Here is a 25,461-nt window from a genome sequence, read left to right as displayed (position 1 = left end):
GCGGCTTTTCCGCGAGGACACGCTCAAGGCACGGGCCGCGACAGACCGGCCCGGGACGCTTCATCCTGCGCCGGGGCTCCACCGCACGGCCGCAGCTGCGGGCCCCGGGGCAGGCCCGGCTCCCGCCGGCCCCCGCAGTTCGGGAGGCACCGGGCCCGGCCCGCGTCACCGCGTCACCGGGGGCGGGGCCCGGGCCGCTCCCCCCGCCCACGCCACCGTTCGAACGGCCCAATCACAAGTTCCTCGGCCGGGGGCGGGGCCCGAGGCGGGGCAGGCGGGCACGGCGCCTCTCTGCGCGAGCCGACTGGCCGGCGCCGCCGCCACCGCCCGCCTCGCCCGCGCCGCGATTGGCCGTAGCGCCCGTCGCTCGCGCACGCGGCCGCCGCCCCCCGCCCGCCCCGGGAGCGCGGGCGCCGCTGGGCCCGGCGGGAGGGCCGCGCGCGCGGACCGGGGCGGGCGGGGCCCCGCGCGGGGCGGGGCGGGGCGGTGGACCGCCCGGTTGGGGCGGGGCCGGGGCGGCCGGGGCGGGGGCCGGCGGGCGTGGCGGGGCCGGCGCTCCGCTCCCTCTCGCGCGCCGCTCGGCTCCTTCACAGGGTGACACGTCTGCGGTGAGTGAGTGGCGTTGGCAGCCTGTCAATCCCTCACCGGAGCGGCCATCAAACAACATAAAACACGCGCGGGCACCGGGCGCGGGGCTCATAAATTCCGGCGGGCCGATATTTTTGCACATTGCTTTGCAGAGAGTGTGTAATTAATTTTTTTACAGTTCTTTCCCCGTTATTTCCGCTCTTTTCTTTGCACAAGTTCAAACTTTTGATTGCTGCTGTCTCACCCCCGTGCACAGACTTGGGATCGTTTGTTATTTGGGGGGGAGGGCGATTAATTTTTTTTTTTTTCCCTCTGTGATTGTGTTTTCTTGGCTTTTTTATGTTGCAATTTCGGGGTGGGGGTGTTCGCTGGTTTGTTGTGGTTTTTGCTGTTTGCACCCTCCCAACTTCTGAAGGATTTGAAAGCGAGTTTTTTTGATTTTGTATTTAATTTTTTTTTTTTTTTAATTTTGCCTTTTTGCAAAGAAGATTTTTGGACAAGTGGGGAAAGACATAAAAAGCAACAATAAAAATTAAAAAGGAAAAAAAAAAAAAAGCTTTGGAAGAAGATTGTACCAGGAAAACCTCACAGAAATCTGCTCAGCTCATTTATCCGAGGCACCAATATGATGATGATGAAAGAAGATTGTAACTAAAGAAGAGAGTGATTTACTGCCCTGGGAAGGAGAAGAGAGTGGAATAAACATCTGAGATCCGGTCAAAACACAAATACTACATTTTTTTTGTTATTTTTTTGTTTGGCTTTTTTTCCTCGTGTTTTCGGTGTGTGTGCAGAGCGCGGTCAGGAGCGCGGCACTGGGACTGAGCGGGGCAGGCGCTGCCGTGACCGCCCGGAGCGCGGCCCGGCCCGGAGCCATGGACGATCAGTCCAGGATGCTGCAGACTCTGGCCGGCGTGAACCTGGCCGGGCACTCGGTGCAGGGGGGCATGGCCCTGCCGCCTCCCCACGGACACGAAGGGGCTGACGGCGACGGCAGGAAGCAGGACATCGGCGACATCCTCCATCAGATCATGACCATCACTGACCAAAGCCTGGATGAGGCACAAGCAAAGTTGGTTTCGTCTAATTAAACCTTGTCTTTTTAAAAAATTATTATTAATATTATTATTTTTAAAATTATTTTTGGTGTGTGTGTGTGGTTTTTGTTTCTCTCCTTCCTGCTCCTTCCTCTGCAGAGACCCGTAGTCTCACAATTAAGAGCAACTTCTTGGGGCCGTAAGAGAAATTACCAGCAGCCAAGGCAAAGGCAGAGCCAAGTTGCTATTTAATGATTTCTTTCCTTAAAAAAAAAAAAAAAAGAGATATAATAAATGTAGAAGTATGCGATGGTTCTGCCGTCACTGTGGTGTGCGGGAGGCTGTGGCTGATCCCTGCCCATTCCCGCTGGATGCTGTCCGGTGGATACCGGCCTTTGCGCCGCCGTCCATCTGTCTGTCTGTCCGGCCATCCCTCAAAGTACAACTTTGCCTCTTTCTTTCTTTTCTTGTCTCAAAGTGGCAGCAGATGAATTATAAATCTGATCAGATATTGCTGCAGGAGAGGGTGTGTGTGTGTGAATAAAACCCAAACCAAACCCTGGCTGTATTAAATCACAATAAATACAAAAACAATGTTAACTCTGTACACCTCCCCCCCTCCCCCCCAATCTCCTTAATAAATCAGTTCTAATATCGCAGGACGGGGACAAGGGGGGTGGTTTCTCCCCCTCGTTCGGGCGGTGTTTGCACAAAGATAATTCCGCATGAAAGTGAAGCGGGATGAGGGAGGTTCCGCCCGGCCCTCGCTGCCCGCGGCCCCGGGACCCCCGGCCGGGGGGCGAGCGGCCCCAGCGCGGGGCCGGGGAAGGCGCCATGTTGCTGGAGCCCGGCGCTAACCGCTTGTCCTGTGCTCTCTTGCAGGAAACACGCCCTGAACTGCCACAGGATGAAACCCGCCCTGTTCAGCGTCCTCTGCGAGATCAAGGAGAAAACAGGTACGGGCCGCCCGCGCCGCCGCCGCAGCCATCTTAGCGCTCCCGCCTTCCGCCGGGCCCGGCGCCCCTCACGCCGCCGGGGGCGGGGGCCGGGCCGGGCCGGGGGAGCCCCGCGGGGCCGGGGGCACCCGGGGGCTCGCGAGGCGGCGGGAGCGCCGTGAAATGGCGCGGGGGTCTCCCCTCACGGCCCCCACGGCCCCGGAGCGCCCGCGCTGCCGTGTTACCGTCAGGCGGTGTGTGAAAGACATCCCGGGGCGGCGTGGCCGCGGGTTTTAACCCCGGGACCGGACCGTGAGCTTTGTGAGGGCCGGGCGCGCCGAGCCGAACCCGAGGCGGCCCCGCCGTGGGCGCTCCGACCCCGCTCCCGTGCCCGGCGCCGCTCCGGCGCCTCCCGGGCGCTGGGTTTTTAAACGCCAAAATTCTCAAAAATCATCTCAAAAGTACAGGGTTGTTTTTTTGTTTTTTTGGTTTTTTTTTTCCGTCTACATTAACGCGACAAGAATAAACTCGGTGCTTTTCTTGTGGGCATTTTAGGAGATTTTTTGCAATTTTTTCACATCACTGAATTTATAAAATTTTTGTTTGTTTGTTTAGAGAAGGAAATTTACAAAGTATTCTGCTTTGTATTATGAGAACAAGGACATTTAGTGAGAATAATATTTAATGAGAATAAGAACATTTAACAATAGTAAGAACATTTAACAATAACAAAAACATTTATTATGACTGGATTTAAAAAAGAATAGCCATTTATTCACATATAGCTAAAACCGTTGCCTGGCTTTTTTGGCTCTCTGTGATACTCAATAACGTTCTGCTTAATTCCACACTGAAAAAATAAAACTGGACAAAAACAATCCAACGTGAAATCATTGCAAATCTGAGCTGTGGAGCCCGGAGTGAGCGGTTCTCTGTGAATTATGGTGCTTTATGTCCAAGGGTTTCTTTGCTACCAGGGATCCACTTCAGTTCCTGCTGACAGCTAAGCACTAGGGTATTGACTGTGTTGTGAATATTAAGATTGATTCTGCTTTATGTTGCATTATATTACCCGGGATAAGGGGAATGATCCCTCTCCCTTCCCACCTACCTACGTTCCACCTCGGTCGGCTCGCAACCCTTTTCCTTTGGCTTGTGTTTGTTTCCTGCCTTTCCCTAAACTTCTTTGCCCGTCCTGCTCCGGAGCCAGAAAGCAACCTGCCCTCGGTGTTCAGACATTTGCAGGAGGCACATTTCAATTAAGGAGGCAGGCGCAGGTCCCGCGGTCACTCTATTTGCAGAGGGCTTAGCCTCAGTGTTTTGAAAGGCAAGTGTAGTCAGCCACATGTCAGAGGTGAACTGCGAAGAAAACCCGCGTCCTTTCAGCGGTGGGGTTACTGGCACAGGGTGTTTGTGAGGCCGCCGCCGTCTCGCAGGCGAGGGGGAACCTGGCAAGAGGCTCTGTGGTCTGAAACCTTTCGGGGTGTTTCAGTGATAACTTGTAAGTTGGGATCCTGCATTTGTGCTGCAAGAAGTCGAGCAAGTTTTCGAGTTATCTCTCTTTTGTGAGGTCGCTGAGAACCAACAAAGAGTGAAGGCGTCTGCCTGCCCAAAGGCGAGCTCCTGCCAACCCCGCAGCATGGCAGGGACACGATTAATGCTCTGAGTGATTGATGGAGATGGATCCACACCTCCACCAAAAACTCTTCCCGATAGGGGACCTTCACTCAGGGCCTCCCAGTTGAGGTGAAATGTCTGTGCAGGCTTTACTTAGTGTGCTAAAGCAAAGAAAACGCGAAAATAAACTGTAGCCTGTTTTCTGGAAGCTGTTCTCGGTGGGAACGGCTCAAACAATTCCAAACTGGAAGTGCGAGGAAGGGTCTGAGATGCAGTTAAAGCAGAGGTGTCCCCTCTCCCCCTAGGCTCTGCATTGTCTTGTGGTCCGACAGTTGTCAGGTGGTTAAACCTGCCTCGGATGGGGTCATGTGCTGCCATTTAATTCTTCCTGATCTGAACCAAAGTTTACCTGGGTGTGGGAATTGCCGTGATGGCTTTATCACCGTCTTCCTCGGAGAGGTGAGGAGGGAGGCTGGAGCCTAGCAGTCACGTCTGTTCAGAAACAAGTCATGCGATATTTAAGTAATTTTTATATTGAATTATGTATTTATTTACATTCTAATGGTTTTCAGTACAGTCAGCGGGGACTTTGTGAGACTGGCTGGGAGAGAGCACGAGGAGGAATCCTCAGTTTACATGGAGCCACAGTCACTTCCTGGAAAGAGTTAATGGATGCATCTCATTTCTGAAAGCCTCACACAGGGTCAAGAGCTGAAGATTTTTATTTTTATTCCCTGTGAGGTATTTACCATGTACAAAGCAAATCACTGAGTTACTGAATTTAGCCTGACATTTCTTTTTTAACATTTTAACATTTTCAAAAGTGCTGCATAATACATTTAAGTGCTTTAGAGCTATTATTAGCTGTGTGTATTCTGAGAGGCAACCACAAGGTAGCACGGTGTTCATAAAGAAACTGCCACTTCGGGCTTTAATTAGTTCAAAGAAAAATTATACCAGAGTTCTACGGAAGCCCCTCCAATAAAATAGGAAGATAAGCAGGTGAGGGCCCGGGGACTCCGTCTGCTTGTGCTTTGCCCGCTCTCCGAGGTGTCACTGGACGTGCTGAAGTTGCCTTCGCAGCGCACGCTCACATCTGTTGCATACCTGTGTCACAGTCCGTTTCCTCATGTCCTGCCAGGAGGAATCAAAAACTGATTTGCACCATTGTTTGGTGGGGGTTTTTTGGGTTTTTTTAGTTTTTTTTTTTTAATAGCTCTTTTTTACTGACTAAAACACCTTCAGATTGGTTGGTGATTTTGCTACGCTTCCCCCAGGATGTTGCTCAAGCTGGGATCCTGGTTATTCTTATGGAGAAAGAAGTGAAAATATATTAATTCTTGTAGCCTTAAAATGTCTTAGGGAATTGCAATTATTTCCCAATGGAACAACATATTATTAGGTCCTGCACTGCGTCGATAGATAATTCGGGTTTTTGTCTTTAGAAGTCATTTGTAGAGACAGGATCACAGGTTTATAAAAATATCTGAATTCATGTGCATAACCGTGTGCACATCTACAGTTACTTATTTATTTATTTATTTCCCCAAGTCCGGCAGCAACAATGATAGCTGCCAACCAACCCCGAATTTACTGTCACCACCACCCCTAAACAGCATTCATTTCCTAGTAAAGCCTAATGGCATACATGATGGTTTGCCAGATTTGTGGCCTTTGTGAGGCTTATAAGCAGGACTGACTTGGGAAGATCATAAAACTTAATGAACTTCTCGACTGCAGGAGGTGTCCGCAGGGGAAGCGAAAGGCCTGCTCGGCTGCTCGGGCTGCTGCAACTATTTTTTATGTCTAAAGAGAGAGGATGAAAATGTTCATTAACAACGTTCTCCCCTTGCATAGATTTTTGTTTTAAAGAATGAATAAAAAAGCTCTGAAAACCAGACAAACCGTGTGTTAGCCACGGGGTTAATTTCTCGCCGTTCCCATGTAAGTTACCTTTATTTTTATTGCCACCACTGTAAATAGCCGTGCGCTGCCCTCCCTGTGGTTAAAGGGCTGCATCGGGCCCTGCCCGGCTGCAAAGCTCCTTATTGATGACACGGCCCGGGTGCTCAGGAACGCCCCTTGCCGATGTGCTGCAGAGCCTGGAACCCGCGGCCAGGGGACTCCTTGGAGCAGCGCTGGCTTCGCGTGCCTCTGGCAGAGTTGGGAAAGGTTAACCCCTGTCGGCACCGTGGCGTTGTAAAAAGCCACTCGCAGCACTCTGCCCTTGCACTGCGCAAATTTCAACTTTTCAGCCTTTGTAAACTGTTGTTGAGTGCGAACAACTCTCAGTGATACGCTGTAACCCGCAATCCTGGCAATCCTGCCGGAACATGAGAGGATTCAGATGGAACAATGAAATGGCACTGATAGCATACGTGTGTGTGTGTGTGTGTGTGTGTGTGTGTGTGTGTGTGTGTGTGTGTGTGTATTTTGACTATTTTCTAAATATCAGCTGTGCTGTTACTGTTACTCACTTTAGCTGTTTAAAATATTTATGTGCAGTCCTGTTTTTTGTTTTGTTTTTTTTTTTCAAGCTGCTAAATACATATTTTGTTGTTCCCTGACTACCTGAAGAAGTCAGTGCTGGGTGTTTATGTGCATCCAGCTCAGTTTAAATTGCTTAGCTTTTGCTTCCCATCTCATGCTTCAGTACCAAGGTTTGTCACCAACCCGGTAGTTGTACTTTTGAATGTATTTTTTTTTTAATTGCCAGCAGATGTATTACAAATGATGCCGTGCGGCAGAACGTTTGGTCGTTTGCACTGTCCTTATGGCAATGACATTGCTTTTCTTCATAAATGTCCTACTAGGAAAAAATAAATTGAATAAAGTGTCTTGATTGTCGTTTGGTCATATGTTTCCAACACATTCATTATCAGGAGCCTGGTTCTTTTGTGGATTTCTACCAGGGCACTTCTCTAGTTGAGAAAATGGCGATTTGGTGATTATGGGCATTAAAGAAATTCATGGTATTTTGTCTCACAGAACCTGAGACTGCACCTTACCTTCAGCACTTCCCATTGCTGGTGCTCCTTGCTGCATTTAAATATCCATCTTCACCTTGAGTACTGGGATTAGTGGTTCCAGAGATTCCCCCCCCCCCCCCCCCATCTGTAGAGGATAAATTTGGCCCTGTTTGTCAATACTAATTTAACCAGGAACAGAGATTTATTTTATTTATTTTATTTTATAGCTGTCTTTCATGTCCTTCCATTTATTTTTGAATTCGACACATTTGCTTGGTTATCTGAAAATACCAAATTACAGCAGTTACTGTGGGGTGTGTTTTAGGATGCTTGTTGTAAGTTAAGGAATTTTTGCATTCAGAGATAAATTATTATCATGGCACGTAGGGAATGCAAAACAGTTTTTTTTTTTTTTTTTTTTTTTTAAAACAGGATTTAACACATTTATCAAGCTCTGTTCCTGCAGCTTTCAATGGAAAAGTTGTATGATACGGATATTATGCTGTCTTTTTTCAATTTAAACATTGATTTGTGTGAAACATTAATATAATGATATTTGCAGTCTACCGTAGACAAATATAAGCAGAATTAGACACTCTAAATTGTTACAAATGCAACGCAATATTTAAATCTGAATGAAGGCTGTATTAATAATTACGGAGCGGAGCGCGCGGCGGTCCGGTCTGGATCTGCCCTCAGATTTTAGGCTGTTTTTCAATTCCTTGCACATCGTGCACACGATGGCTCGATGAATATTTTTATGAACAGCAGGAATGAATGTGAATCCGTGCGCGAGCGAGCCCAAAGCAGCGGAGCCCCGAGCGGAGCTGCGCGCCCGGCGTCGCGCTGGAATTAGCTGGAGCTGTCGGAGCGCCGCGATTGACACCCTGAGAAGAATGCTTTGTTTGTTTGCTCAGCAGTCATGTTTAATGCTCTTCGCTTATCAAGGTGATCAGCATGGTTCAGATAACACATGCCTGACACCGCCTGCCTTTTCTCACCAGCGTGTTGACCTTTTGTCACGTTTGCTTTTCTCTGGTAGGCAATTCCTGGCTTTAAGTGTGAATGGAGTAAATAATTCACATCAATATTTAATATAAATTATTAAAGTTTCTGTCAGCTCTTACAGTTCATGCTTTTATAGAGTTGGAGTAGTTCATCAGCCAAACAGATGAATTGTGCGGCTCAGCTGGACGTTAGAGCTCCTCCATCGTGCTGCCGGGACTGGGGGAGAAGGCAGGGAATTAAATAGCAAAGGTAATGCAGCCTGGTCCTTCAACACTGCGTGTTTTTCAGTAACGCACATTCTTTAGGAAGGCTCGAAGTACCAGATAAATATCCAGCATAATTTATTTTGTTAGTCCTGTACTTTTTTTTTTTTCCCCCCTTCACGTTGCCAACAGAAATGCAGAAAACCCCACCGACCCCCGGCATTTTCTTCTCCTCTTTGTTACTGGCCTGCCTTTGGTGCTCCAGGCCCTTCCTGGGCTTAGGGTGGGAGTACTGGTGTTGGGCGGTAGGGTTTGGGTGTTTGTTTTGTTTTTTCCCCTCAGTGTTCTTTTTCTGTTTTTAAAGACTGGTGCGGAGCCCTAAGGTGACAAAGTTTCAGAGGTTTTTAGACCTTGTTTATAAATTACAATTTATATTTTGCAAAGTGACCTGTGATTGATTGCAGATTCTGAAAACGTTTTTTAAAGGAGAAAAGCTCTGATCTCTGATTCTAACAGCTCAAATGTGTTTATTGCGTCAGGAATTGAATCAAAATAGCATGTTTTGCATAAAAGCATATAGTAAAAATCATTGTGCACTTAGTTTAATTTTATGCTCTTTTAGGTATTTCAGTTCTTTTGTTAATGATCAGTTCAATGTGTGTTGCACAGTCACAGGGACTGTAACAATGTGAATCACTGAATATCCCATGTAATAGAAATCCATCACCTGGAAGGGAGGTGGGTTTGTATCTTGTGTTTACAGGTCAAACCCTTTTGCTATACTTCAGTCATGCATCAACATTTAAAGCCAATCTCTCATTCCTCGTTGTCCAGCAGGTGGCTTTGTCATAGATTATTTAATTTTTAATCATTTATTGTAAGTGGAAAAGGTTATTTAATAATATTATCCTGACAGCATTTTTTAAAAGAACTACAGATTTCCTGTATGTCCTGTGGTGTATGACGGGGTCAATGGAAGCATCTAGAGAGCTTCAAGTACACAATCTAAATTAAGATTCTAAACAGGCATTACAGATGCTGGTAACTTTGGCAATTATCATTTTGTTTGGTGAACAGTAGTAAAACAGTGTGCGGTAAAAGTGTTTAGAGAGAGAGGATAAATAAATTGAACAGTTTTGCAATGCAAAGTGGTTTGTGGTGTTTTTGAGGATTTCTTGGCTCTTGCTTAACTGCTATTGTGAAGCCTGGAGCAGATTTTCCCATTGCTAATGCCCTAGAAGTATTAATTCACTTTGATATGCTAATTAGAGGGCATTATGCAAGAAATGAGATTAAGTGGCAGCATGAAGCCATTTGCCTGTCAGTAAATTGAGAGCTTTAGCATCAGGAGGAGCTTTGTTTTTTCTGAGTTTCTCTTGGTTTTGCATATAAATAAAATTGATTGAAAGGTCTAGAGAAGCTTCTAGAACATTGGTGGTTCTTTTTCTCCTTCTATGATTATTTAAACTTCATGTTAAAGCCTTTCTCTGAATATTAATTGATCTAATGGGAGATACTGAACATGAAGAATTTCATTGTATTATCAGTTACTGTATCTTAACAAAAGGAAAGTATTAGAATTCTTTGTGTCATCTGATTTTTGTGGGATTATTTTAGATATATCTTACAGCTTTGTATTCTAACGTCTCTGCCTGCTCTCAGCTCCTGTGCTGAGAGCTGTACCTGTGTGGAGGAGGTTTTGCCAGTTCTGCTGTTTTGGGGATTGGTGTGAGGGCCCAGCCAGCTGAAGGCAAATGGAAGGCTGGGATTCCTGGCCAATGGGGCTGTGAACATTTGTCACCCCCACTCACCCACAGCGTTTCCCACCATTTCTGATGCAAATCACACATGTATTTTCCTTCCTTTAGGAAGGAAGGGGTTGTAATACTGACCATAGATTTTATTCAACTGTCAGAAATTGTGTTAAAGTAACATTAAGGGATTGACTTACAGCCATAAGAGTGAGGGAATTTGGAGTTAATAGTTAAACTCTGCCCTTAACTCAACTCATTGAACCTATTTATTAGAGCATATATGATACATAAGAGCACTGCGCTGAGACCTCTGCTGTAGCAGGATGCTCCAGGATGGCTCAAAGATTAGACGTTCTGATCCAGTTTAAATTTTCCTTTGTTTTTTGAGGTTTGGAGTTTTTGTGTGTGTGTGTGTGTGTGTGTTGTTTTCATTCAGCCTCTGAGTTGCTTTACTACAGTTTTGTGATTAGCTTTCTTTTTGCAAGCAACACCGTTTTTAAAAAAAATCAAAAAAGTAATTCTGAAATTGAACAAAAATTTAGCAAAAAATAAACCCAAAGCAAAGCCAGCCCGAGCCTCTCTAGTCCTCTTTGCCTGAGTGCAGCAGAGTGGCTGTTTGAGTGCCCATCTCCTCCAGAGATCATTGTCGCAAAGTCAATCAGGGGAGCAGTGCTGGAGTGACAGTGCTTGTTATGAGCCCCAATAGTTATTTAAAAGAAAGGAAAAAGGATAAAAAAATGGCCCAGAGCTGCGTGCGGGGGCTGTTCATGCTGGATGCACATGCTCTCCCTGATCCTGGCAGCTGAAGTCTATCACTGTTGGGAAATTTTTAACATGAACCACATGAGACACAAACCACGGCGGTTTCCCCGGAGCCACAGGGGTTTTCACGTCAGCGCAGGACAACTGGCACGTGCACTGCGGGTCCCTGCCCGCCGCCCCCTGCCCTGGGCGCCCGCCCGCCCTGCTCGCCCGCAACAAAGGGGCCCCAGTGCAGCTTGCATGGGAAGTGTGATGTCCCTGGTCGCCCACAGTTCCCCAGAGCTTGGCCCGAAGAATCCCATCAGGAATTTATAATCCAAAACTTCAGTTGTCATAGTGAACCTTTTTGATACTGGAAGGAACAAAACATCACTGCAAAGTCAGTTCTCACAGGCAGCAAAAGGAAGCGTTGCTGGGCTCCAGCTGCTCATTTTGGGTTTCGGACTGTTGAACAAAAGAACTAAGTAATGAAAATGTTCCGAAGCTGACCTTAACTTTCCCAGTACCAGTAGACCCCTGATGGCGTTGTTTTGGGAGAAGATGATGCTGGAGAGGAAATCCTGGCATTGCTGGTTTGAGTCCTGGTGCTGCTATTGACTGGGCAAGAAACCTTCCTCCCCCTTGAGTGAGGAGGGATGTGGTGACCTCGGTAGGGCAGACCCCAAGCTCGGCCACCACCTCATGGGAGTGAATGCAAGAGCTTGCTTCTCGTATCTTTAAAATGGGAATGTTAGCCATCTGATTTTTTGTGAAGGTTGTGTTAGCTTGGTGCTGTGTGTTAAAAAGGAATATTTTTATCAAGTATTGGGTTTAATTGAAATTGTTATGTCAGAGGTAAACTATCAAAACTATTTATAGTATCCGCTTCTTTCCACTTGGGCTGCAGATGAGTCTTACATCCTGGAGATGAAGAAATTAAGCTTTCCTTTGGCTTCTTCTTTCCTTGGCTTTAATCAGGAATGTTTTTTGGCTCCATGGTTCGACCTCTGCTTAAAGGATATCAGCGTTTTGTGCCTTGGTGGTTGCTTTGCTCAGTACAGAAAGAGAAGGTTTGCTCCCGTGGCCAGGGATCGGTGCTTTCCTTGTGCAGTAGCTGTTTGAGGCAGGGTGGCACACTCAAAAGGCTGTGCCAGACACACTTTCATATATTTGTTGATTAAAGAAGGAAGCATGCTTTTAGTGAGGTTTGTAATTACAGAACACCCAAATGTTTGCTTATTTTCTTTCATGTGAGATCCTGGTAGCGTGATTGACTGTCACTAGTAAGAACAAGTTACAGTAGATTGTGCAATGATTCTTATTTGACTTCAAGGATGTATTTATTACCATTTTTGAACAAATTATACTAACATGAAAAGTTGTGGAAATGATTGTGCACTAGATAAGGTGATACATTACAGGAGTGGTTGGGTTTATGGAGCTTTATGCCGAGGTTTTCTCAGAAATTATAGCACAGTCCTGTCACTATAAAACCTGGAGATGCACTTGGTAATAACATGCAGTGGAGGGATTTTTAGGATTTCACTTGTTATTCAAATAGAGTGGGAACTATCAGTTTTTCTACCTCGTATTTCTTTCTTGTGTTGCACTGGATGAAGAGGGGAAAGAAAGCCCAAGGACCGCAGAGTGGGCTCTGGGGTGTGGGCATCAGAGCCCTGCCCGATGCTGCTAGTGCCACCAGCTCCAGTGCCACAGGGCTGGGGAGGTTTTGGCACTGATGGACCTCTCTGGGACCCGGCGCTGGCGTGGGACACTGGTGGAGATTTGCCCTCCAAAGGCAGCTGAGGATTTTTTTTGTGAATTATTTCTTGCTTCTCCTCCACTTGTTAGGGCAGTGACGTGATATCGATATGGAGCTTGGGAACTTATTGACTTGTTGGTTCTTGACCTTTTGACTGTGACCAAGTATAGAAATTGAACGTCTGAAAATTAAATGATAGACTCTTTATACATAAATTCTTGGATGTCAGTGTATTACATGAACTAATTTCGGTTTACCTAAATTTATAGTGTTTTGTGTTCAATAAAGGAAATATTTCTTCCTTTCAATATACCCAGCATCTAATAATATTGTAGTTGCTAACACTAAACAAATCCATTTCCTTTTACTGACTTATTATCATAACAGCTGCTGTTTAATCACCAAGATGGTTACGTAACTTTGAAATCTCTTAATATTTTGGAGAGGTGCGAGTGACATCATCTTGCTGTGTAGCGGCGTGATGTCATCGGTGCTGAACCACGCGGCTGTGCTTTGTGGGACTCCGGACCCGAGTTCTTATTTAGTTTAGTCACATTTAATGGGCTGGGAACACTTGCTGAGCGAACTGCCTGTTTTAAGGAGACCCAAAATACCACACGGTCCGCGTCCTGTTTTCCATGAAACAAAAACTGGGCATTTGTTTTCCCGCGCTGAACCGTGGCACGGTGGGGCCGATGGAAATGCCGTGCCCTGGCTCCTGTCCGATGGAATTAGCTGATCTCTCCTCGTGTGCGGGCAGGGTGAGCAGCACTCCGGCTTTGTGGCCGGGAGCGAGGCTCGGGCCTCCAAACCGGGGTGACGGAGCCGGCGATATTGTTCTCTCCCAGCGCCGCAATAAGGCTGTGGTCAGCACTAATGTAAATATTTGTACAACAACCATGTTCTACAGCCTCCGATTTAATGGTAAAAATCTGCCCTGAACGCCTGGGTAAATATATGCTGAGAACAGACGCCCATTCACTGGAGAAACAATTGACTTTAGGTTCTTTGTTGTTGAAGTGGCCCCCAGTGCTGGGCTGCGGGGAGGCGATAGCGGCGCGGGCGCCGTCGGGCTGGCGGCTCCCGGGCAGTGCCCGGCGCGGGGAGCCCGCACCGCCCGCGCCGCGCCGCCACGGCAGCCGCAACTTGTCAATGGAAGAAAAAGAACTGTAATCGCACATTTACATATGCTCCTAATTGTTGATTTGGGGATTTTCTATGAATATGGCTTCACAAAACAGATGCTGTTTAAGAAAAGGGGGAACATAATTTTGTGGGCAATGAATTAAGTGTTTTTGTGGCCCTCTCATCCGTAGCTAGGAGCAGTTTGTGGACCGCGTCTGTGAACGCCGCTCATAATTGTTTTTCACACATAAGTTATGCAAATGAGCTTTTATGGCAACTGGCATAACAATTAGCATCCTCCAGCAATATTTTAGCAGGTTAATTGCAAAATTTCTAAATTGTACATCTGACTTGTTAATTAGGCATGACAGAGGTGGTAAAATAGTTATCTTCAGGCAGTGGCAGCCAGGAGCTGCTTGAAATGCAAAGAGCAAGGATTGATTGGATTTGAGGGTTACAATTGTGGGAGCACTGCTGTTGTCAAGTGCCGCTGAGCAGCTCTGCTCCATCGGCTGCCTCAGAGCAAGAACCACGTCGGTGCTGAGAGGATCCTGCCAGTTACAAATCTGCTTTATTTAACTCTGAAATTCTCCAAATCCCGGCTGTGGAAAGCGCCCAGCTCCTGCCTATTCCTCTGTCGTAGGCCCACGGCAAGGGGAATCCATGGACCTGAAGTTGCAATTTTGACTTTATTTACAAATAGGTCTGAAACTTCAGCTGCTGGCACAGATCAGCAAACACTTCTGTTTTTCAGCCCCAGTAAAAATGCCATTGCTTTCCCCACCACGTGCTGAAAATTCTGCCGTTACCTCCCTTAAATTGCAATCTTTGCTGCCCGGTATTTTCAGATGGCGTTGGTTGCATTTTACAAGCTTTACTTCCTCAGCTTATTTCTCTTTAAATCCTTGCTTTCATTTATCTTTGTGTGTCTTATAATATTAATCGTATTAAAATACAAAACCCCATGCCATTTGCAATAACCCCTTTTTAGGCTCTCAGAGATATGTCTGGATGATTTAAACAAGATTGGAACACGCAAGTTTTCATCCTGGGAACGTGTTCCAAACATCCCCCAATGCTGCCTGGAGCAGATAACAGTGTGCTCAGCAGAGGTGCAGCCTCTTGAGTCACACCAGCACAATTGGCCAGCGCAGGATCTTCGAAATACATTTTACTGGCTTTGACTGCTGATTTTGATATAAAATGCAGATTTCTGGGCTAGTTTATTATTTAATAAGTTAAAAGGTGATAACAGGAAAAAAAAAAAAAGCCACTGAACAAGTACCTCTGGGAGCCAGAGCAGTCGGCGGTGCGCTGTGAGCTGTGTGTGGCTGTGCCATTTGTCTGGGCTTTGCTGGGGGACTCAGTGTTTTGTGGCTTAAATAAAGTCAGTCACATTTGAGTACCTATGTAGTACCTGTAAGCAAAAAGAAAATCAGCACAAGCATGTGTGAAATTTCATGTCCTCTGTTTTCTCTATATGCATTCTCTTGATTTACCCACATGATTTTTAAAACTGGGATGTTATATTTTCATTTAAAACAAAAACAAAAACAAAAACGTTCCTGCATGCATAACTGTTCTAATATTTTACATTTTCTTGTGACATGTGTATATGGAGTAAGTGCCATTTATGATATGTTGTCATCAATAATTTTGTCACAGAGAATAAAAGCCTTTAAACTCATCCACCCACTGGAACGTTTTATCATATTTATTTTAAGAGATATGAAATTAGCAGAACAATTGAACTCTTTGTATATGGGAGATGCAAATGTAACTGAATATTTACCTTTAATGAAGGGCAGCATAAATATCTCAGTATCAATAAATTATATGCAGTAGCAGAATATTCCATAGGCAACTAATAACTAGTTCCTTTTTTCCCTGGATTCACAAACTGCATTGTCCTTTAGGATAGTTGAATTTACAGTACACAGTGAAATTAAATGTTGGTTAACTTTTGGAAAGGATCCATCATAACTGGAAAATACTGGGGTTTGACTAGACCTAAACCACGCTTCCAAGCCATTGCGTTCCCTGATTAAATGCTCACTTGCACAATTTAGGGAGAGTTTACTACAGTGGTGCCTCAGTAGATAATATTTGGAATGGAGTAACCATTTTAATGAGGTTCATCGAGAGATTTCATCAGGGAACGTTTCAGGTGTGTTATGGCTTTTGTCTTGTCACGACGCACGTCTTGGTACCGTCAGAGGAGTTCCAGAGCAGCTCTCTCCTCGTTTGAGACAATAAGGAATTCTGTAGAACGCGTGAGCAGGGAAAGGCAGGACCCGCTGCGTTGTGCTCCGCGTTTGAGCAAGCCGGTGAGTAAATACACCCCGTGGCTTAAATGTACATCACATTTTAACTGTCCTAATATTGATCATCCTATGGAGGAATGCAGTGGAAGCCCACTGGTTATTAGTGTAAAGAGGGTCAGAGGCAGAGCCGGGCACAAAGCAAGTGCTCTCATGGTAATGATGCTGCTATTTATAGATCCCCATTTCATTAGTTGCAGAGTTTCAGGGAAGAGATTTTCTCTAGGGGAAATGGATACTTGAAGTTCATTTTCTTCCCGATGCACATTAAGGCAGAAACGTGAACAACCTTCAGGATAGGACACAGGGATGCAGATTTCGCGTGACCGTTTTCCCGCTGTTGTGTGCGGTGCCGCTGTGCGAATGCCAACCGCTGCTCCTGCCCGGCTGCGTCCCCAAGTGCCTGTGCCACCGCTTCTCTGCCACAGAGTCTTCTTCCACCTAAAGGAAATCTGCTTTTGCAGGGTGCCAGAGCAGTAAACTGAGCACTATTGCTCTGTGTAGCTTTATAAAACTAACACATCTGGATCACCTGACTTGGAGCAGCCTCGCTACAGCTGGCACGCACCGGAGTGGATTTACGCACAGCACCTACCAACTACAGTCGCAGTTAATCAAAACACGGCCGGCTCTTCTGATACTTGCTCATAAATACAGAGATTTCTTGGAGTATCTGAAAACTCAGTTGTATAACCGTACATAGTTTCCTCCTGTGAAATCCAGATAATCAAAGCTCTCTATAATTTTTGTGTGCCTTTATTTCTAGAGTTTTCCTTCTTGGAATTCTTGATATCTTGATTTTTTTTTTTCCCTTTAAGAGAATATTTACTTAGTTAGTATTCACTTAATTAGAACTGACTGTTTAATGTTTTCTGGGAGGGTATTTATGGTATTTTCTTTGCCATATTTGCATTCCAGAAATTAAGTCCCCATGCCATTATTCGGCAAGCCTTTCATACATTAGAATGATGAATTGAAAGCAGAAATGGGAAAAAGACTGCAATGCAATGAAAATTTAATCAGCGTCTTCTGCTGCTTTAATAAGGCAAATAATTCTTATTGGCCGCTGCGTTAAGGTTTCTAATATTTAATTCATAACAAACCTTGCATTATTCTGCAGCAGCATCGACAGCTCCACTTTGCTGCCTGCCAACAGGCAACCATAAAAACTTAAAAGCAGATGTAAATGTCTGAAACAAGGAGAATGATTGGGTCTAAAGCGGTCAGAAAAAATCAACACTATTGCCAGAGAGTTTGATAAATCCTTACACACACTTCAGCAAGGTACAAATGGTATTAATTAAACTCATTAAGTGTGTTGATTTTAAGGCTTTGAGGTGCCTTTTTTGAAATGTGAGATTTTTTTTCAGTTTCTGGAGGCTCCCGAACGAAAAGGGATGCCAGGCTGGCAATGCAGGGTGCTGGACAGCTGGAACGATGTTATGAATCAGGCAGATTCAGTTAATTTTCATATTTAGGGTATTTGTTACATATCAACGGTAAAATCACCGTAATTTGTGTTATGTGTATGTGTAGTGCTGGAATTCGGCAAAAGAGCAGGAGCTCGTCCCCCTGCTCCCGTTCAGCTGTGTCAGCGCAGCAGTGACAGTCATCGATGACAGAATCCCAGGTGTGGCCAAGGCCAGGCTGGCTTTTGGGGCTGCCGCTGCCCGTGCGGGTGGGACGCGCTGCCCGAGCCCCGTGCGGGAGCTGTGGCACCCGGCCAGGGCTGGGGGCGAGCTCTTGTTACCGCCAAGGGCTGCGCCTGTTCTCATTTCTTCTTGAAATGGCTTAATTGGTGTCAGCACCCCAGGGATAAAGGCCTCCAACACTGAAATCCACACGATTCACCCTGTCTCTGCTCAGCGTAGGGAAACTGGTAACAACTGGTGGTGAATGAGGAGTGAACGGTGCTGTAACAATACTCGATGATGTTTGGGATGACAGAAATTAATACGCGCTTGCTTGAAGAAAGCAATGATTAATGGCAGTGAGCAAGGGAATGCTGTCCCTCCTTTAACTCCACTTTGATGGGGATTGAAAAGCAAAAGGCTGTTTTCATTCTCTCGTGCAAGCAGAGGTCATCCAGAGTACATTACAGCAATTTTTTCTCTCTGTTTTTTATTTCATAAATATTATGATAAGCACAGATTAGATAGATTTTTTTCATGGAGGCTTAAAAGGATATTTTGTCTGTTTGCTGTTCGTGCTCAAGAAGAAATCGGATTTCTTCTGTTTATGTGTGAGATCGTTATATTCAGTGGAATAATTAGTACAATTAAGAATTTCAAAAGCTCACCATTGTGTTAGTTTTTTGAGGTTTTACAGATGGAATTTCATGGTCTCTATTTCCAAGTGCTGAGAGGTCAGAACAAGACGAGGAGTGTTGCCGAGGAAAGAAAAAAAAAAGGCTAAAAATCCAAGATTCCTCACCGAATTGTTGATGTAAATATATTTTGCAAGATCCTCACACTTGTCAGTGGCTTTTTAAGCTATTTGATAAAGAATCTTTATTCTACAAGGAGCCTGAAATAACACAACACTGCTTTGGATAATGAATTCTTCATCTAAGCAGAACTTTAAAACAAAGTACAATGTTGGCATTTTTTTCTTTGAGTGAGAGGGCTGATACATCTTTTGGATCCGACAGGAAGACATAAATTAATAGAGTTCTGGAGATCAGTTTCTCATTAATAATCCATTTTGTCATGGTTCTTGGCATTGTCAGCCTCGGAGCTGGTTCATATTTTGCTAAAGGATAAAAGCACATGATGTCTTAAGGCACAACATAAGGAGAAGGAGTTTATCATCTTCTGGAAAAACCATCTCTGAAAAAATAGATTGTTTTCCAGGAAATAAATGTCAGTTGCGAGTTTTATGCATTTTTAATCTTCAAACAGGTTTTTTAATGTCTACAGTTGCAAAAATAGACTCGAGTTGGAAGGGGTTGTTGCCAACAGCCGTTGCTTTGCCTTTGTCCTCTCCACTGGTTTTTGATTTTTAGACATTGCAGTGGATTCCAGACCTTTAATTCAGCTGCTTTAAAGACTATGGCAGATTGTGTCCAATTTAAAACATGTAATTGAAAAAAAAAAATTACGGTTCTTTTGAATGGGTAAACATGAAACCTTTGTTACATTTGCACTTTCCCTGCAGTATGGGACATCTCACAGACCACTGCACATCCCCCCAGTATTTTCAAATTGGAAAATGTCGTTTTTTCTTGAGTGTGATGACATAAATGGAGTCACCCTTTTGAAGTCTTAAATTTGGTATTTTATGTAAGGTAGTGGCAGATTGGCAAACAGTGTAACCACCAAAAGTTTTCAGCTTGTGCTGTCATCCCAAGTAAGGAAGAACAGAGATCTGATTTAGATGCCTGCCCTTTATGTTATATACTGAAGAGTGACATAATGCAGATCTCCTCAGGAACGTGTGATGTGTTTGGAAAGGATAAAGGGGAGGAAGAAAGGACGACATTAGCCCAGATCACATAGTTGTAAGATTTAACTGGGCTCAAACATTTATAATTTAATCAATACTTAAAAGAGCATAGAGGGAGGGAGTGGGAGGTTCTGGACAGAGGGCTGCAGGGAGCTGGGATCCCGCTAAGGATCCTAGTTGGGATGGCTGGGAAGGAAGCAGCGTGTCCAGAAGGCTAAGCAGAGCTGGCCCGTGGAGGAGCAGCTCAGAGCATGAGGGGGTGCAGCAGCAGCAGCTCCTCAGTGTGTTGTTGGCAGAGGTGTTGTGGTGCAGGAGGAGACGTGGCTGGGGTGACACCGGAGGGGCCCCAGGCACGAGGCGTCGCTGGTGTGGATCACAGTGACCCACGGGTCACCGGCCAGAGGCGGGCCATGGTCCTGAGCCATTTGCATGTAGACATACCCGTTCCTTTGGGCTGTCTGTTGGCCTCCACGAGCTTCATGCTGACTGCTCAGGAACGCCCAGGGCAGGGAACGCTGCGGGTGCCTCCTCCCCGTGGTTCCCCATGGGTGGCAGGGTCAGAGGTGCTGCCTGTCCCGGGTGAGCTGGCCGGAGGAGCAGCAGCACTGCCGGTTGCCAGGGATGGAGGTGCTGCATTTACCCCATCAGCAACAATGCTAAACCCTTTCAGGCTTGCTTTGTTGCCTGAAAACTGGGAAGGTTTGAATTATGAAGATTTAGAACATGCTTCCTTCCATGGAGTTGCAAAGGACATTTGTCTCAGCACATTGTAGTGAAATTTTAAAGAGCAGGTTTTGACAGGAGACATTTTGCTGACACAGAATATTTTGTTCACTTCTGACTCTCAAATAAGTGCTACTTCTGTCATAATGATTGATTTATATTCGGTTTAGTCCATACATTTTACATCCTCTTCTTTAGTGCTTATGGCTGCATGGCTTCAGAACAGCCCAGTTTAACACTGGTACGAGCCTGGTGTCACATTCACATTCCACAATAAAACTGATTGTAACGAGTTGTAGGTATCTTGTGCTATGGTGTATTTAGGATAAAATGATGATTATCTCCTGGAAAAAGAAAATTTTAAAATTTATATTTCTGTTAAAAAGTTGAGATCTCAGAGCTGTAATTTAAAGTATTCCTAATAAGAAAGGCCTAGTGACCTGGCTCCCACAGCTTTATTACAGGTGCTCTAAAATTAAATGCTGAGCATCTTTGCCCTCCCTGGGGGTGTGCTGTGAACTGCTTCTCCCCCGTCTGGATGAGGCCCTCCAGTACCACTGGAAACCTCAGCATGGGCAGGTGGCTGCTCTGCATTTACATTAACCCAGCTTCCTCCCTTTATGTGCTGGACAAGGGTCTCAGCACATTTCAGTCCATAAATACTTCAGGAAAAACCCTGGAGCCTTTGCTGTGAGTTTTGTTTGGAACAAACTCCCCAGGTAGCCAAATCATTCCCCTGGGAGCAGAACCCTCTCTGGAGCACGTGTGAGTGGTTTGAGGCAGAGGAAGCTGGTTTATGCGTTTCTCAGACCATGAAGAGTCTGCTCTCCCTTGGGGTCTGGAACCAGAGACCTTTGGCACCTGCAGTGGTGGGGTTTGGGTTTTGGTGACACGGTTGGTGTCACAGCCTTGATTTCTCAGTGATCCTTTGGCAATGGCATCTGCTAGTTCACGTTTGTAGGTGTTCAGGAAGAGCAGGTACCCTGCTGGTGTGTGCAGCGTTCTGAGTGCTCAGTGGCACTGCAGTCCTGGAAAAAGAGGAGACTCCAGTATTTTCAGAAAAATTAACTTGTCCCTGGTGGCTGCTCCAGTACTCAGTCTGAATAACTGAGATTTCCATGTTAGCTGAGCTGGGGCAGTTCAGGACAGGCTGCACTGGGGGCAGGAGTGACTCCAGGGTTCATTCCTCCTGGCCAGGGCTTTGTCCATCAGCCCCTCAGGGCAGATGGCACTGTTCTGGCACGGCTGGACCTGCGTGGCAATGCTGGCACGGGCTGTGGCTGCACCAGCCTGCACCCACCACAGCCACCCACCAACCCGTTCTGGGAGAGGCCTTGGTCTTGCCCTGCAAAATTAATGCTCATGTATATCTTATTCTGGGATTATAGTACTGCTCCTTCCCATCTATTAAAAATACCCCTAAGGACCCGTAAGAGCACAGCATGTGAAGAGCTGTGTCAGAGCAGAGAAGGCTCCGTGAGCTCTTCCTGGCTGTGGGAGATGTTACTCTGTTCCCCAGACCTGGTGAGGAACAGGCAGCATGGAAAGGGTCAAATCCAGCTGCCTTTGGCTTTGCCGCAAACATGTATATATTGAGATATTTATTTCTCAGAGAACGAAGAAGCTAATATTCAACAAGGCTTCAGGAAGAAAGGGTTTCCAAGATGTTACAGATTTTGGAAATATTTGACAATGTTAGCAGCATCAACTACTGACACAAAACCCTCTCTCCAGAAAATCTTTCACAGTTGTGCCAAGAAAAGCAGCTTCGATGGAACATTTTCATAAACTATCATCAGTTATGCAGCAGCAGCTTCACAAATCAGAAATGATATCTTCAGGCACTGCTGTCAAGTGTTATTCAAATAATACCAGCCTCACATTTGAATAACAGCAGACATTTTGAATTAATTAATCAGATGAGATAGTCTAGGCCTTTTCTCATTAGTCTCTGGGTCAGGCATGGAAAGATATATGCGTTGGTGATGATATACTTGTCTTTAATCGTGATTTATGAAGATTTAGGATTGTGTGTGATTTGTCAAAGGTTCTGGGAAAAGGCTGGTGCATATTTCATTACCTAATCTGAGATTGATTTCATGATGCTGAGAGATAGAACCCTATTGTTGGGGGGGCTGGGAAGCGCAGGTAGGCGCAGCATCCCAGGGTTTTACTGGCTTATCTTTGTGACTGTCAAACAATGCTGTAAACTTTTACTGCCAGCAGTTAACAATTCCTGCTTTAATTATAGGCAAATTCTTCATTCCGTCCAAAGGGGAAGCTGCAGTAGTTATTTAGTTAAAAAGCATAACAGACCTTATAGCTATGACCCAATGTAAATCATGGACAAAGTTGGCAAATTTCATGGCTTGGTCATGGTGAAAATATAAAATTTCATGGTTTGTCACAGATTAATAGAAAAATCCTATTAAAACTGTGCAAATAACAGCACAACAAGTTAGGTGGAGCTCCCTACACGGCACCTTCCTGCTCACAGCATTTATTTTAGGTTAGAATTGCTGTGAACAACATGAGGCCCTTTGCAGGCTTTTCTCTGCTGCACTGTTTTCTATTCAGTTTAATTAGTAGTTGTTGTTTGGTTTGGACTGAGTAATTATCATGTGATTGTTTTGAAGCATTATTTACACGAGAAAGCATGTGTGACATTGCTGCTGCAGTGAAAGGGGATTAGGAAATGAAATATTTGAATACAAATGGTATATACTTTTTAAAATCCGTGAGATGGCTATATTTAATAACTCATCAGTAATCAGGACTTTTGATATGGGAACAAGGTCTGAGCCGTGCTGGGTCCTTGACCGCTGCAGCCAAGCGCTGCCCACGTCTCTTAGATCAGCAGACCGTGGCCAAGCCTCAAGTTCCCTGCAGATTGCTAATCACCTACTTCTTCATCTTTAATCAGAAAGTTCATGTCTTTTACTGTTCTTGGTGCAGTTTTGCAGCCCATCTATCACAGCCACGCGGCTCCGGCGCTGCTCCGTGTCCGTGCAGCCCCGTCCCCCACAGCCATCAGCCCTCCAGCTCAGCCTCCTGCACCGGCTGAAGGCCAGGGCGGGGCTTTAATACCCAGGGCTTATAATGCTTTATTTTTTACTATTTTGGTTGCCTCTAGAATTTTGATCGGTGATTCAGGAATTTGGATCCAGGCCAAGATACTCCAAAGACACTGAGCTCTTCCACTCAGTCTTTTAGAGGGAGCAGTTTCTGCTGAAGTGGCCAATTTCAGAAGAAAATGGCAGTTGTTCTACATTGGAATAATGATAAAAAAGAATCAAAGTCTCAGAATAAGGACTTTTAAGAGTGACATCAAATAGTCATCGCTGATAGCAGTAACAGCTTTGTATCATAAATAGCCCAGAATTGCACATATGAAGCTTATTTTAAAAATGAGTCTGTTTTTTTTTCACGTGAGACTTTTCTTTCTGAACAGAAGGTTGAGAAACACATTTTTAGGGGTGTTTAAGGGTTTAAGGGTGCAATGGTTCAATAATCACACAAGTATGAAATTTCAGCCTTTATGGGAGACAGAATGATGAGCCGGCAAACAGGAAAAGCACCGCAACATGAGAAATCAGTTCAGGATTCCTGTTTAAGAGAAACACATCAATGAGTGTTGTTTATATCAAGTTTACAATTAACTGTTGTCAGGTCACTTCCATCAAGAGCTTCATCTGCACTCTGACCAACTACCAGGTTCAAGGAGTAATTAAAGCACAGCTAATCACATTCAGGTTGGAAAAGCCCTCTGAGACCATCAAGTCCAACTGCTCACCGATCACTGCCTAGGCCACCACTAACCCATGTCCCCAGGTGCCACATACACATGGCTTTTAAATCCCTACAGGGATGAGGACTCCACCACTGCCCTGGGCATCCTGTGCCAGGACTTGACAACCCCCTCTGTCAATATCCAATCTAAATGTCCTCTGGCTCAACTTGAAGCTCTTTCTCTTTGACCTGTCGCTTGGGAGAAGAGGCTGACCCTCACCTGGCTCCAACCTCCTTCAGGTAGTTATGGAGAGCAAGGGATTTCCCCCTGAACCTCAGCCTTTTCCTCATCCTTTGCCACTGTGATTCCCCCCACATCCAGTAAGAGATTGAAGTCCTCCTTAGCCCTCTTTTTGTTCCTAATGTATTTATAGAAACACTTAATTGCCTCTCACGGCAGTAGCTGGGTGAAGTTCTAGTTGGACTTTGGCCCTTCTAATTTTCTTGAACCATAACCTCATGGCAGTAGCTCTCTAATGACAGTGTCATGGTAATTTGTCTCTTCCCCATTGCAAATAGGCATAAAATATAGAAGGAAGAAAAAAAAAATGGTTTGGATTATTGATTATTGTTTTGCTAATAAGAAATTAAATTTATCGACCACTGCCATTCTCTAGCTCTGCTTCCCCATGAGTTAGTTGGCAGCTGCAGGCGTGTTCAGCAGAGCTGTGGCTGGCCCAGGCTGGCAGCTGCTGCCTCAGGAGAAGGATGTTTAACCCTATTAGTCAGGTCACTTCGCTCTTTTTGTGGAGAGGTCAACAAAAAAGAATTCCTTTCTGAAGTCGACTTTCCCAGCTTTCCTTTTGAAAGTGAACGAATTGCACCAGCTTCTGAGCATGGTCCAGTGCCCAGATGCTGCGTGTGAAGTGGGAGCTGCTGCCAGGTGCTGAGCTGCTGGAGTGATCAATATGGTGTGGAAACTCTACCATATTTTGATTAATAGAAGTTACACAGACTCACCTGGGAGGGGAGATCTGGCACATCGGCTCCTGGGGACGGCTCGGGGAGGGACTCAGTGCTCCAGGGGGTGGGAAGGGACATCCATGGAGCTGAGTGTCCCCAACCAGGAGCACTGGGAGCTGCCAGGCGACAGTGCCTCACCCCTCTCTTCTGTCCCAGCTGGCTGCAGCTCCAGGCGTGCCCGTGTGCCAGGAGACACTCCTGCAGCCAGCACAGCCGCCTCCCTGAGCGGCGAGCGGGGCGTGGGTCTGGGACACCGCATCCAGAGCGCGGTGCAGCGTGAGGCCGAGAGAGGAAACTCCTTCAGTTTCCTAGCACTGCCAGTCAGAGCGAAGCGTTTGATGTGTAGGAATCACTGAATACTGAGCCTGTGGGTTGTGTGGCCTTTGGGAAGATGATAGCTGGGTCCCTGTGTGACTGTTGGCTCTGCTCACGGCGCTTTCCCACGCTGCAGAGTGCAGAGTGCAGTGCAGTTGCAGTACAAA

At 45.7% G+C, this 25,461-nt stretch overlaps 1 protein-coding gene across 6 annotated transcripts in view; it reads left to right on the top strand.

The window, feature by feature from the left end:
• Positions 1-25,461, top strand: part of PBX3 (PBX homeobox 3) — a 103,849-nt gene that overhangs the window by 1,704 nt on the left and 76,684 nt on the right. Inside the window, exons 1-3 of one of the 6 annotated variants that reach the window (XM_040083371.1) lie at positions 530-608; positions 1,077-1,660; positions 2,508-2,581. In XM_040083371.1, coding sequence (XP_039939305.1) covers positions 1,464-1,660; positions 2,508-2,581 — 271 coding nt within the window. In that variant the 5' untranslated portion in view covers positions 530-608; positions 1,077-1,463. Of the gene's footprint in view, positions 1-529; positions 1,661-2,507; positions 2,582-25,461 lie in introns of those variants that run through there. The other 5 variants (XM_040083370.2, XM_040083372.2, XM_040083375.1 and 2 more) reach the window with 5 other exon arrangements.

Source organism: Hirundo rustica, chromosome 20, assembly GCF_015227805.2.
Source record: "Hirundo rustica isolate bHirRus1 chromosome 20, bHirRus1.pri.v3, whole genome shotgun sequence".
NCBI lineage: Eukaryota > Metazoa > Chordata > Aves > Passeriformes > Hirundinidae > Hirundo > Hirundo rustica.
Note: the sequence above shows the minus strand (reverse complement) of the source record. Positions and strands in the feature narration are given on the sequence as shown.